Source organism: Girardinichthys multiradiatus, chromosome 2 (assembly GCF_021462225.1).
Source record: "Girardinichthys multiradiatus isolate DD_20200921_A chromosome 2, DD_fGirMul_XY1, whole genome shotgun sequence".
Lineage (NCBI taxonomy): Eukaryota > Metazoa > Chordata > Actinopteri > Cyprinodontiformes > Goodeidae > Girardinichthys > Girardinichthys multiradiatus.
This window is the reverse complement of record NC_061795.1, coordinates 1,025,279-1,038,123: the sequence shown is the minus strand read 5'-3', so window position 1 is coordinate 1,038,123 and position 12,845 is coordinate 1,025,279. Positions and strand designations below refer to the sequence as shown.

The 12,845-nt window shown below is 40.2% G+C and overlaps 1 protein-coding gene across 4 annotated transcripts; it reads right to left on the bottom strand.

Annotated features, from left to right (window-relative positions):
* Positions 1–2,871: 2,871 nt before the first annotated feature.
* Positions 2,872–12,437, bottom strand: tdg.2 (thymine DNA glycosylase, tandem duplicate 2). 4 transcript variants are annotated; one of them, XR_007040576.1, is made up of 11 exons: positions 12,036–12,318; positions 10,251–10,546; positions 9,945–10,144; positions 9,756–9,825; positions 8,755–8,890; positions 8,494–8,576; positions 8,301–8,395; positions 8,043–8,214; positions 7,761–7,899; positions 7,044–7,114; positions 2,872–3,231 (listed from the first exon to the last, which is right to left on the bottom strand). XR_007040576.1 is itself a non-coding variant. In XM_047380979.1 (11 exons), the coding sequence occupies exons 2-10, from the start codon at positions 12,089–12,091 to the stop codon at positions 7,805–7,807; spliced, it is 1,203 nt and encodes a 400-aa protein (XP_047236935.1). In that variant the 5' UTR covers positions 12,092–12,103; positions 12,333–12,387; the 3' UTR covers positions 2,872–3,231; positions 7,761–7,804. The 4 variants fall into 4 exon arrangements, 3 of the variants coding, with proteins under 3 accessions (XP_047236935.1, XP_047236948.1, XP_047236926.1); XM_047380979.1 differs by lacking the exon at positions 7,044–7,114 and adding an exon at positions 12,333–12,387 and having other exon boundaries at positions 12,036–12,103; XM_047380992.1 differs by lacking the exons at positions 7,044–7,114; positions 12,036–12,318 and adding an exon at positions 12,333–12,437.
* Between the last annotated feature and the right edge of the window lie 408 nt (positions 12,438–12,845).

The following is a 12,845-nucleotide window of genomic DNA, read 5'->3' as shown; positions in this document are numbered from 1 at the left end:
ATCCTCATAGTAATGATCTCTGCTGACCTCACTTGGTCAACGAACACCCCTGGGATGGTGAAATGATCCTAGAAGAAACTGCACTGTCAGAAAACTGAAACAAGCATTGCTCCAGACCAGCGTCCTCATAGCATTCTACAGAGCAGAGGTAAATGTTGCATCTCAGCGCAATACTTCTTCTGCAATGAGGCAACTGAGAGAGCCCTGCAGAGGAAAGTGAACAGAGATTAAATCTTATTCGAGCGTTTGTACGGATCGTGGACATGCTGTACAAAGAGGGTTTGGAACAAAAAGAACCACCAGACTTCTGCACAGCTTTCTGCCTCAATGTATTAAAATGCTGAACCATTGTCATGGTTATGGCGTTTATAGTATAGCACTTATTTCATATGTTGTTATTTATGTAATAATTTTCACATTAATCTTATGTTCTACACCAAATGATTTATTGTATTTACGTACACTGCTCAAGAATCACATTTTAATCAGAGCCTCAAGTCAGTTCAACACCTGGGTTAATAATCTGGTCAGCTATGTAGTTAAAGGGGTTGAAAATGATTTTTAGCATCTTTGGTGTTAATCAACCCCCCACAAACAAGGAATGGTTTGACTGGTGAAGACCACTGACATTTGTTCCCTCTTCATCTTCTCTGGATGTTTTTTCACCAGCGTTGCATATTGCATGTGTCAGTGCCACTACTACTAGCATGAGGCGATAACTGGAACCCAGAGGTTATAAAGGTAGTCAAACTCTTCTAGGATTTTGCAGCAATTTGTTCTATATTCAGAAGATGTGCTGTGTCTCCCAGCAGAGTTTCAAGAGCAGGACAGTAATTTCAGGAGACCGGCAGCTGAGTTAGGAGAACTGGAGAAAAGCGTAGAGAGTTTCCAGTATGTGTTCTTTTGTGCAAGGATGAACAGGGTGAACACTGCCAGAACACTACAAAATGATCTCCAGCAGGCCTCTACTGTTCATCCTGCACACATGTAATGGACGTGGAAGAGTCTGGTGAAGCCATGGAGAACAATATGCTGCCTGCCATCATGCATTATAACTGGTTTGGTGGTTTGTCATGTCAGTCATAATCTGGGGAGGTGTGAAGGGACACACTGATCTCTACAGGATAGGCAATAGAACCCTGGCAGCCATTAGGCATCAGAATGAAATCTTAGGACCAATTGTCAGACCCTACACTGGTGGAGTGGATCCTGGGTTCCTCCTGGTGCAGAACAATGCTCAGGCTCATGTGCTGAGAGTATGCAGGCAGTTCCTGGATGTGAAGGAATTAATACCATTGACTGGCCTCTACGCTCATCTGATCTAAATTCAATAAAACACCTCTTGGACTTTATATTCAGTCTGTCTGAATCTAGGAGTTGTATCTCAGACAAATGGAAGGACACCACCTGCTGTCTAATAAAGAGCATGTCCTGATATAGTCTGTATTCATCCGTGTGGTGGGCCATATAAACTACTGAGCACCGATCTGAGTTACTGCAATTAAATATTCACAAAATGGACAAGCCTGCCACATAATTTTTTTCACTCTGATTTTTGGGGCATCTTTGAATTCAGCCCGCTTAAGGTTAATAAGTTTAATTACCATCACATGATGTGTCATCTTTTTGTTTCTAGCACATTAGTCCGTCCATTTGAAAACAATTATTGAATTGAATTTTTTCTTCATTGAGTTCAAATGTGTTTTCAAAGTGTCCCTTTCATTTCTTTAAAAATGTATATATATATAAATACTTACCAGCCACTTCATTAGGTACACCTTGCTAGTACTGGGTTGGACCCCCTTTTGCCTTCAGAACTGCCTTAATCCTTGGTGGCATAGATTCAACAAGGTACTGGAAACATTCCTCAGAGTTTGGTCCATATTGACATGATAGCATCACACAGATGCTGCAGATTTGTCGGCTGCATCCATGATAAAAATCTCTCGTTCCACCACATCCCAAAGGTGCTCTATTGGATTGAGATCTGGTGACTGGAGGTCATTTGAGTCCAGTGAACTCATTGTCCTGTTCAAGAAACCAGTCTGAGATGATACGTGCTTTATGACATGGCGCGTTATCCTGCTGGAAGTAACCATCAGAAGATGGGTACGATGTGGTCATAAAGGGATGGACATGGTCAGCAACAATACTCAGGTAAGCTGTGGCGTTGACACGATGCTCAGTTGGTACTAAGGGGCCCAAAGTGTGCCAAGAAAATATCCCCCACACCATTACACCACCACCACCAGCCTGAACTGTTGATACAAGGCAGGATGGATCCATGCTTCATGATGTTGATGCCAAATTCTGACCCTACCAGAGATGCTCTTCTGCATGCCTTGGTTGTAACCAGTGGTTATTTGAGTTACTGTTGCCTTTCTATCAGCTCAAACCAGTCTGGCCATTCACCTCTGACCTCTGGCATCAACAAGGCATTTATGCCCACAGAACTGCCGCTCACTGGATATTTTCGGACCATTCTCTGTAAAGCCTAGAGATGGTAGCGCGTGAAAATCCCAGTAGATCAACAGTTTCTGAAATACTCAGACCAGCCCGTCTGGCACCAACAACCACGCCACGTTCAAAGTCACTTAAATCACCTTTCTTCTCTATTCTGATGCTCGGTTTGAACTGCAGCAGATCGTCTTGACCATGTCTACAGGCCTAAATGCATTGAGCTGCTGCCATGTGATTGGCTGATTAAACATTTGCATAAACGAGCAGTTGGACAGGGGTACCTAATAAAGTGGCCGGTGAATGAATATATTATATATATATATATATATATACACACACATATTTTCATTATATTATGTGTCATCAGTATAGGCCGGGAGCATGCTACGGCTTGATTTAAAAATACACAAGTCATCTTTAGACGAGATTTAATAAAGCTGTGCTTACAAATCAAAGAAAAAAAAATTAATTATCCATGTATACAGCAAACAAATCATAAGTTACAACTGTATCAAAATACAAAATAATTCACTTGAAACAAATTTACAAGATGCAATAAATAGTGATAAAAATACCAGATACCAGAGTGTTAGAAAAATAGCTGTTGTGGTCTCTTCCTGGCAGTTCCTTGGGTGCGGCACGGTCATCTTTCATTTTGTCATTTCTTTTCCTTGCTGATGTACCTTTGGACTAGTTCAGGTCACATATATTTCTAGGCTTACAACCACAGATGTGCCATTCTCTCTTCTGATTGGTGTATGTGGACTACGTCTGTGAAAGAAAACACAGTACACATGTAAAGTTTAATGTGTTTGTAGAAGCCATTTAGAAATGATTAATCATAACTCCAGTAGAATTCAGCTAATATCAACAGAGATTGTCAACATCAAGTACATAAAACAGCAAGTACAGTTGCATCTCAAATTAAAATACCATCAAAAAATTATTTTATCTCAGTAATTTAAATTAAAAAAAGTAACGCTCAGGCAACACATAGATAAATTACAAGCCAAGTGATAGAAATTAAGTATTGATTTAGGATTTTATAACAGAAAGGTTATGACCTAAACAATCATGGGGAAGACTGCTGACGTGACAGCTGTCCAGCAGATAGCCAATCGACACCGACCACGAAGAGGGTAAACAACACAAAAGAAGCTGCTCATTCATGGAATACTGTATATACAATCATATTAATGGAAGTTGAGTGGAAGGAAAAGGTGTGGTAAAAAAGGTGCACAAACAAAATGTAAGTGCAACTTTGAAAGCATTATGAAGCAAAGTCTGTTCTAGAGTTTAGTGGAAGATTTAAAGGGTGAGGTATATGACTGGCATCAGACCATCAAGAGCCACCATGCACAGACACTCCTAAACCAGAGACCAGGTCAAGCTAAGGAAAAGGCCTGGACTGTTGCTCACTCGTCCAAAGTCCTCTCTTTAGATGAAAGTAATTTTGTATTTCATTAGAAAAACCAAGGTCCCGACATCAGGAGATGATTGGAGAAGCGCAGAGTTGTACCTGCTCTAGATCCAGTATGAAGCTTACACAGTGGCTGCAGGTCAGTTTGGTCTTTGCCAATTCCTACTCCCATTTCAGACCCATGCACGGCCATTTTGTCCCTTCCTACTTTAAACCTGTAAACACACCCCTTTGTACCTCTGTAGTGTAGTCAAGTCTTTTCATTTAATATGGAGATAAATGTTCATAAAACTGCTTAAACCTCATTTGTAATTTAATTCATTATATATAATTCTCCAAAAACTTTGGATGACAATCTACATTCAATTATTTTGGTTCTAAAACTCGTCATATTCAATAACCTACGATATTATTGAAAAGTAGATTTATTTCAGTAACTCAAAGTAAAAACATTATATAGATTATTTACACACAGACTGATGTTTTCAAGCTTTTATTTTTGTCAATAATGATTTTCCACTTACAGCTAATGAAAACACAACATTTAAGGTTAAAATACTACATCAGACCAATAAAAAAACATTTTTAATACAGAAATGTGGGCTGAAAATTATGTTTAATACCTGATGAATGGTTAATTTCAATAGCTCCTTTTAATTTGACAAACGACACTAATCAGAACACATTCTAATGTATTGACTATGACTGTATATAGATTCTATACACAGAGTGAAATATTTCAAGCCTTTAATTTTTTGTAATTTTGATAACTATGGCTTCCAAATTATGAAAACCCAAAATTCAGTGTCTCAGAAAATCTGAATATAACATAAGATCAATAGAAAAAGGATGTTTTAAATAGATATCAAGCACTCAGTAATTGGTTGGGGGTCCTTTTGCATGAATTACTGCATCAGTGCAGCGTGGCATGGAGAAGATCAGCTTGTTGTTCTGCTGAGGTGTGATGGAAGCCCAGGTTGCTTTGATTCAGTGCTTTGCGAAAATATTCAGCCCCTTTGAACTTTTCAACTTCTTGCCACATTTCAGGCTTCAAACATAAAGATATAAAATTCTAATTTTTTGTGAAGAATCAACAACAAGTGGGACACAATCGTGAAGTGGAATGAAATTTATTGGATGTGTCAAACTTTTTTAACAAATAAAAAACTGAAAAGTGGGGCATATAATATTATTCAGCCCCTTTACTTTCAGTGCAGCAAACTCACTCCAGAAGTTCAGTGAGGATCTCTGAATGATCCAATGTTGTCCCAAATGACTGATGATGATAAATAGAATCCACCTGTGTGTAATCAAGTCTCCGTATAAATGCACCTGCTCTGTGATAGTCTCAGGGTTCTGTTCAAAGCGCAGAGAGCATCATGAAGACCAAGGAACACACCAAACATGTGGAAGAAGGTGCTCTGGTCAGATGAAACCAAAATCAAACTGTTTGGCCACAATGCAAAACGATATGTTTGGTGTAAAAGCAACACAGCTCATCACCCTGAACACACCATCCCCACTGTCAAACATGGTGGTGGCAGCATCATGGTTTGGGCCTGCTTTTCATCAGCAGGGACAGGGAAGATGGTCAAAATTGATGAGAAGATGGATGGGTCCAAATACAGAACCATTCTGGAAGAAAACCTGTTGGAGTCTGCAAGAGACCTGAGACTGGGACGGAGATTTATCTTCCAACAAGACAATGATCCAAAACATGAAGCCAAATCTACAATGAAATGGTTCATAAATAAACGTATCCAGGTGTTGGAATGGCCTAATCAAAGTCCAGACCTGAATCCAATCGAGAATCTGTGGAAAGAGCTGAAGACTGCTGTTCATGAACGCTCTCCATCCAACCTCACTGAGCTCCAGCTGTTTTACAAGGAAGAATGGACAAGAATTTCAGTCTCTTGATGTGAAAACTGATAGAAACAAACCCCAAGAGACTTGCAGCTGTAATTGCAGCAAAGGGTGGAGCTACAAAGTATTAACACAAGGGGGCCGAATAATATTGCACGCACCACTTTTCAGTTTTTTATTTGTTAAAAAAGTTTGACACATCCAATAAATTTCATTCCACTTCATGATTGTGTCTCACTTGTTGTTGATTCTTCACAAAAAATTTGAATTTTATATCTTTATGGGCTGCACGGTGGCGCAGTTGGTAGCACTGTTGCCTTGCAGCAAGAAGGTCCTGGGTTCGATTCCCGGCCTGGGGTCTTTCTGCATGGAGTTTGCTTGTTCTCCCCATGCATGCGTGGGTTCTCACCAGGTACTCTGGCTTCCTCCCACAGTCCAAAGACATGACTGTTAGGTTAATTGGTCACTCTAAATTGCCCTTAGGTGTATGAATGAGTGTGTTCATGGTTGTTTGTGTGTTGTCCTGTGATGGACTGGCGACCTGTCCAGGGTGTACCCCGCCTCTCGCCCATTGCCTGCTGGAGATAGGCACCAGCTCCCCCGCGACCCACTATGGAATAAGCGGTAGAAAATGACTGATTGACTGATGACTGACTGGTATCTTTATGTTTGAAGCCTGAAATGTGGCAAGAGGTTGAAAAGTTCAAGAGGGCCGAATACTTTTGCAAGGCACTGTAGCTGCCTTCAGGTCATCTGTATTGTTGGGTCTGGTGTCTCTTATCTTCTTGACAACAGCCCATAGATTCTCTGTGGAGGTTCAGGCAGGTTTGCAGGCCAATCCAACATCCCAAACCATCATTGACTGTGGAAACTTCACACTGGACATGGATTCTGTGCCTCTTCACTCGTCCTCCAGACTCTGGGACCTTGATTTTTAAATATAATGCAAACTTTAGTTTCATTTGAAAAGAGGACTTTGGACCACTGAACAGTACAGTTTCTGGTTTAGGAGTTGCTCTATACAAGGAATACAACATTTATAGTCCATGTGTAGGATTCATCTGCATGTAGTGGCTCATGATGCACCGACTTCAAACTCAGCCCACTCCTTGTAAAGCTCCCTCAAATTCTTGAATGGATTTTGGTTGATAATCCTCTCAAAGTTGCAGTTTCTCCTGTTGCTGGTGGACTATTTCCTACCACACTTTTTCCTTCCACTCAATTTTCTATGGATATGCTTAGATACAGCCTTTTGTGGACAAACAGCTTCTTCAGTAATGGGCTTTTGTAGCTTACCCACCTTATGGAGGGTGTCAATAACTATCTTCTGAACATCTGTCCAGTCAGCAGTCTTCTCCGTGATTGTAGAGCCTGCTGACCCAGACAGAGACCATTCAGAAACTCAGGAAACCTTTGCAGGTGTTTTGAGTTGATTAGCTGATCAGGGTGTGACACCACCAGTTTCCAACATATAACATTCTCCCAATATTTAGATTTTCTGAGACCCAGAATTTTTCAGTTGTCATTACCTGGAAGACATTATCATCTAAATTACACGAAATAAAGGTTTGAATCATTTCCCTCTATGTGTAATGAATCTGTATAATATAAGAGTTTCACTTTCTGAAATGAGTGACAAAAACACAGAAAATTTTCATGATATTCTTTTTTTTTTTTTTTACCTGCATGAGTATAATACTAAAAATGACTTAATCCACAGTCAGAAATGATCTGGGGAGCTATATCTTCTGCTGGTGCTGGTCCACTGTGTTTTTTCAGTTCAAGGTCCGTACAGCATTGTGGGTAATGCATGTCTATAATAGATAAGCTTTCTGACTTGAATTACTGCCATGAATTATTTTTTACTTTTTAGTGGCGTTTTTAACACACACCTGCAGATGATCATGGTGATTGGTACAAGGCTCATGTCTGTATTACAGACCAACACAGAAGTTAAACTTGCTTTGAACAGGAGTTATTTCTATAGTTACAGTGCTTGTTAAAATAACCACACTACCTGAGTGCTACAGTAGTTGGCCTGTTTGTCACCTCTCCTCTGTCTCAGCTGCTCTGCCTCACTCCATCATGAAGCCCACTGCAGCTTTCATATTCCGGATCCACCTGCTCTTCTTTGATTGCGATCCTTTTAGCATCCTCTGCAGGACAAACACACTAGCTGTGAGTTAGATGTTCTCCTTAAAAAGGCATCTCAAAGAAGCTACCATGTTATTTGGAAATTTCCAACCAGAAGATGTTTCTTTCAGGTGCAGCGTCTAGCTGAAGCCGTGGTGCCAATTACCTTTAGCCAGCTGCAGATCAAATGAGTACTGTGTCTCCAGAACCTCCCCGTTGGGTGTCAGGCCTTTTATCTGGTCACGCAGTTCCTTCAGTTTTATGTAGAAATGCACCTTGTCTTGCGCACGGGGAAACTGGGCACAACGCGGGCTTGATGATGGCATTAGGAAGCACACCTGAGGTTCAGGATAAATGCCATAAGTATCTGGGAAAGTACTGGGAGTACATTTCAATAACAAAATGTATTCTTGTTGCCTCATACCGTTTCAGTTTCAGGGATTTTGTAAGGCTGCAGGCCAAACTCAATATTCTTGGCCTTTACGCCAAAGATTTCTTTGCTAAAAATTTCATAAATACCTACAGAAAATGCAGAAAATTGTTGCAATTTAATGCAGTCAGTGTTTGTGTTGGTAAGATATCTTATTGCTTCAACAGTTACATTTTGCTTTTTTTACCTTTGCCATTAAAAGCAGCGATTGATGGCCTGTACTTCTGTAGCTTTTCAAGCAATTGTCGACCTCCCTCTCGAATTTCCTTACTGGCAAGCGGAAAACAAGGTCAGAAAATGAAACAAGACAAACCTATGTTTACAGCTGATTTAAAAAGGCAACTAAAGGATGTTGGACTTTGGAAAAATATGCATATTTTGTAAACTAAAGTAATAGAGAACAGCTTGTTTTGATAATATGACAGAATCACATGGGAAGATGGTTTACCTAGAGAGGTCCTTGCTCCCCGGTGTGGTCCTCTCCACCATATTAGTGAAGCCGATGCTGTACTTCCCAGGCAGGCTCTGGTCGTGCATGTAGTTGAGCTGCTGTTCAGTCAAACCAGACAGAAACAGACATTTCCCTAAAACAGGGGGGGGGGGGGAAGCACGTCAGACAACCATTAGATCCCCCCAGGGGCTGAATAAAACAGTTATAGCAGCTAAAACAGGTTTAACTTTATTGTACTTAGATGACTATTTCACAGGATATAGGGAGGCCTTGCAGAAATATGAACACCCCGTGAACCTTTTCCCATTTTGTCACATAAACATAACCTTTAATGCCTTTAAAGTCTCTAGGATTTTATATGGTAGACCAACACAGCAGCACATAATTGTAAAGTGGAAGAAAAATGATACATGCAAATGAAAATCTGGAAAAGGTGGTGTGCATTAGTGTTCAGCCCCCTTTCCTCTGATACCCTTTCAATAAAATGCAATGCAACCAACACATGGTTAGTGAATAGAGTCCACCTGTGTGTAGTGAAATCTCAGTAAAACTACAGCTGTTCTGTGAAACAGAAATAAAATGCTCCCTGTTTGAAAAAGATTTGCTCTGTTTTCCCTACATGATAGTGTGCAGAGAATCTGATGATTATCTTTATAATATAGATACACATGGTGGAAAACACAGCAATAAAACATGCTGCCTGCAAACAGAAACTTGTGACATAATAATGGGAAGCCAGGTCTCTTCTTCTATACCTAGTTTGCTTTTGCCAGCATAACTACTGACCTACATAACCTACTATTTTTTTCTCTTGCCTCAAAAATAACAAGCTTTTGTTTTATTTAGGTTGTTGATGACTGGATGGAGATGGTGCAAGTGCCACTTTCTGAAAAAACTCAGCAGTAAACGAAGCATTTGAACGCATGGCAACACCTGATAACAGCAAACATTGGCATGTATTACCCTGTAGCCAGTACTAAAACTGAATTTGAACATACAGAAATGGTTTCCTGGGTTTGGGTAATGGTGTCCTTTGAAGGCTGATAATAGTCCTGGGTTAATTCCAATCTAAGGAGAAACATGAAGGGGTTACCATGGCAGCAAAATGATTTTTTTAAGGTGCTGCTGATCAACAACCATCGAACCCACAATAGCAGAATCCGAGCAAAAAAAAAAAAAAAACTCACTATCAAAATGTCAAGATTGTAGGTTAGAACATCAGGGAGCGTTTTAGTCATAACTTCAGCCACACTCATGCCATTGAAGCGGTTCAGAATCCTTTTTGCTTTTTTGGCCGCTTCAGCTTCATCCACCTCCTCCTTGATGTCCTTATCCTCTGCCTGCTTTTTAGCAGGTCGACCTCTTTTCTTCTTTACTGGCGTCACATCTGGAACAGAGAAAATAAACTGATCAAAACCAAGAATATGCACAGCACGTCTCATTTTGGAATGGATCAAGTTGAGCCCAATCTACTCAATAACCTACTCATTTACCTTGAGGAGGTTCATGAGGTTGAATATTAGGTTCCTGCTGCGGCATCATATGCTGATGTAGGGGGACTGCCTGATGCTGCAGATGCTCCGTGAAGCTCGGCTGGTTGATCTGCTCCTGGTAATGATTAGAGGCTGGAGGGTAGCTGTGGTGAAAGGGTTCCTGGTATTCTGATGGTTCCCTGTGGACAGACAGCTCTGCCATGACAGGCTCCTCCATGTAGCCATCGCTGTAACGACCCAAGCTGTGATACGGCATCACATGTTGGGCCTCAGGGTGCTGCTGATTGGCCTGGTACCTAAAAAGGAGAGAGAAAAAGAGGTGAGCGCTGAGAGCGGTGAGGAAACGAACTGGATCTGTGGAAGGCAAGAAAAAGTGTTATGTCTGATGTTTTAATAGCGTGGGTGAGGAGAAAATGCACACAGTCACACAAGACACAATAGTTACAAACAAACATGCATTGATGTACATCACTTTGTAATCTGTGTGTTACATTTGACCGTTGTGTGCAGCTCATTTAAGCAAGAATACCACACAGTGCCTTACAAAAGTAATCATACACTATGATTTTTTTCCCCTCACATTTTGTCATGTTATAAAAACAGACTTCAATGTAATTTATTAGGATTTTATGTGATAGACCAACAGAAAGTAGTGCCTTACTGTGAAGTGGAAGGAAAATACTGTTGTTTAAAATTCAGTAGTGCAGTGTGCATTTGGCCTCATTTATGCTTATACCCCTAAATAAAATACTGTGCAACTAATTGCTTTATAAAGGCAACTAATCAGTACATAGAGTCCAGCTGTGTGTAATTTAATTCCAGTATAATTACAGCTGTTCTGTGAAGTTAGGTGAGACCTACTACAAAATACCATGTGTAGAGGTAAACGAACACAGCTAATCACACTAAACAGACCGTGACCATGGTAACAAATTGTGGAAGCAGCAGCATGCCGAGTAGATGCATTACTCAGCATGTACAGGGAAGCTGGTCGGGATTGATGGGAGACTAATGGGGCTAAATATGATGCAGTCCTGAAGGAAAAATTGTTAGAGGCTCCAGAAGCCTTAAGACTGGAGCGGAGGGTTACCCACTCTAACAATAAAACCTCAGCTACAACAGAATGGTTCAGATCATAAGAATATTCATGTGCCAGAATGGCCCAGTCAAAGTTCAGACCTAAAGCCATTTGAGAATCTGCGCTGAGGCTTGAAAATTGACGTTCACAGATGTTCTCCATTCAATCTGAATGAGACAAAGCTATTTACCAAAAAATGGACAAAAACGTCAGACAGTTGTGCAAAGCTGGTGGAGAAACACCCCAAAAGTCTTCCAGCTGTAATTACAGTAAAGGATGGTTGTACAAAGTATTGCCCCAGAAGGACTGAATATAAATGCCCACCAGACTAATCAGATCTTTACTCATATTTTTGCAAGGCACTGCATCTCTTCTTCCTTGTTTTGAACATACATCTATTGTATGTATCTGTCCATCTATGTATCTATCTCATAAGAAATCAATTTCTCTCAACGCTGTTGCTTTACAGAACATGCGGCTGTTTTACAGCTTTATCCACTCGACCATCAACACAAAATTAAGAAGAGAGTTTTAAAAGTGCATTTATAACGTGAACATTTTGGTACGACTAACCACAAGGAGCCCAAATGTCAAGTCCGAACACCTGATGTCTTCTAATTTTCTCCATCATGCATGAAAATGAGTGTGTGAGGGAGATAAGATGAGAAGTTCCCCCAGTCAGTCAGTCAGCTGTAACATCAACTCACCACTGCTGAAAATAATCCGTGGGCACCGTCAATGCTGTAAACTGCTTTTCCTCCATATTAACTGTTGACTTATTTCAATACATTAATATAATATATACTACTGCTAAAACTCACTGATACATCAAATTAAAATAACACCTCCGACTAACACAAAGAGGAATGCTCGTTGTTAAAGGAAGGAAAGAGCTAATACTGCACTACGCTAACAGCTATAACGAGTAATTTACGTATGTCTTGAAACTGTGGGTCGATTTGTATATTAATACACCAAAAACGTACTGGAGTGTAGGAACATACCTGTAGTACATTTTCTGATAAAGCTTAAAATAAGGAAACGAGGCAGCCGCAAAACAAAGACCATTTAAATGCTCAACATTTTCTTCTTCATCTGGCGTACTGACGTTCTTGCGCCACCTCGTGCTAAAAATGTCAACTGCAAGATGTACTTTCTGTGTTTTATTGTGCGTTATATTCTGAATTATTGTGAAATTATGTGTACGTACAATCAGTCTCACCAAAGTGCTGAATAATATTTAGCAACTTAAATATGAGAAAACTCACAACAGATTTTAAAGACAGGATGACATGAAATCGCGTAGCCTGTCGCTAGGCGGTGATATACGATGCTTTCAGCGAATACAACAACACAAATAAATAGCAGAGAAGAAAGCTGAAAGAAAAGATTGTATATTTTTAATGCTTATCACTTCGTAGTAAAAACAATGGCCCAATCTCAATCAGTGCAGCTGGTAAACACTCTGCTTCTATATCCTCTAAGTCCGATAATCTGGTTTTAGAACAACAGCAAAA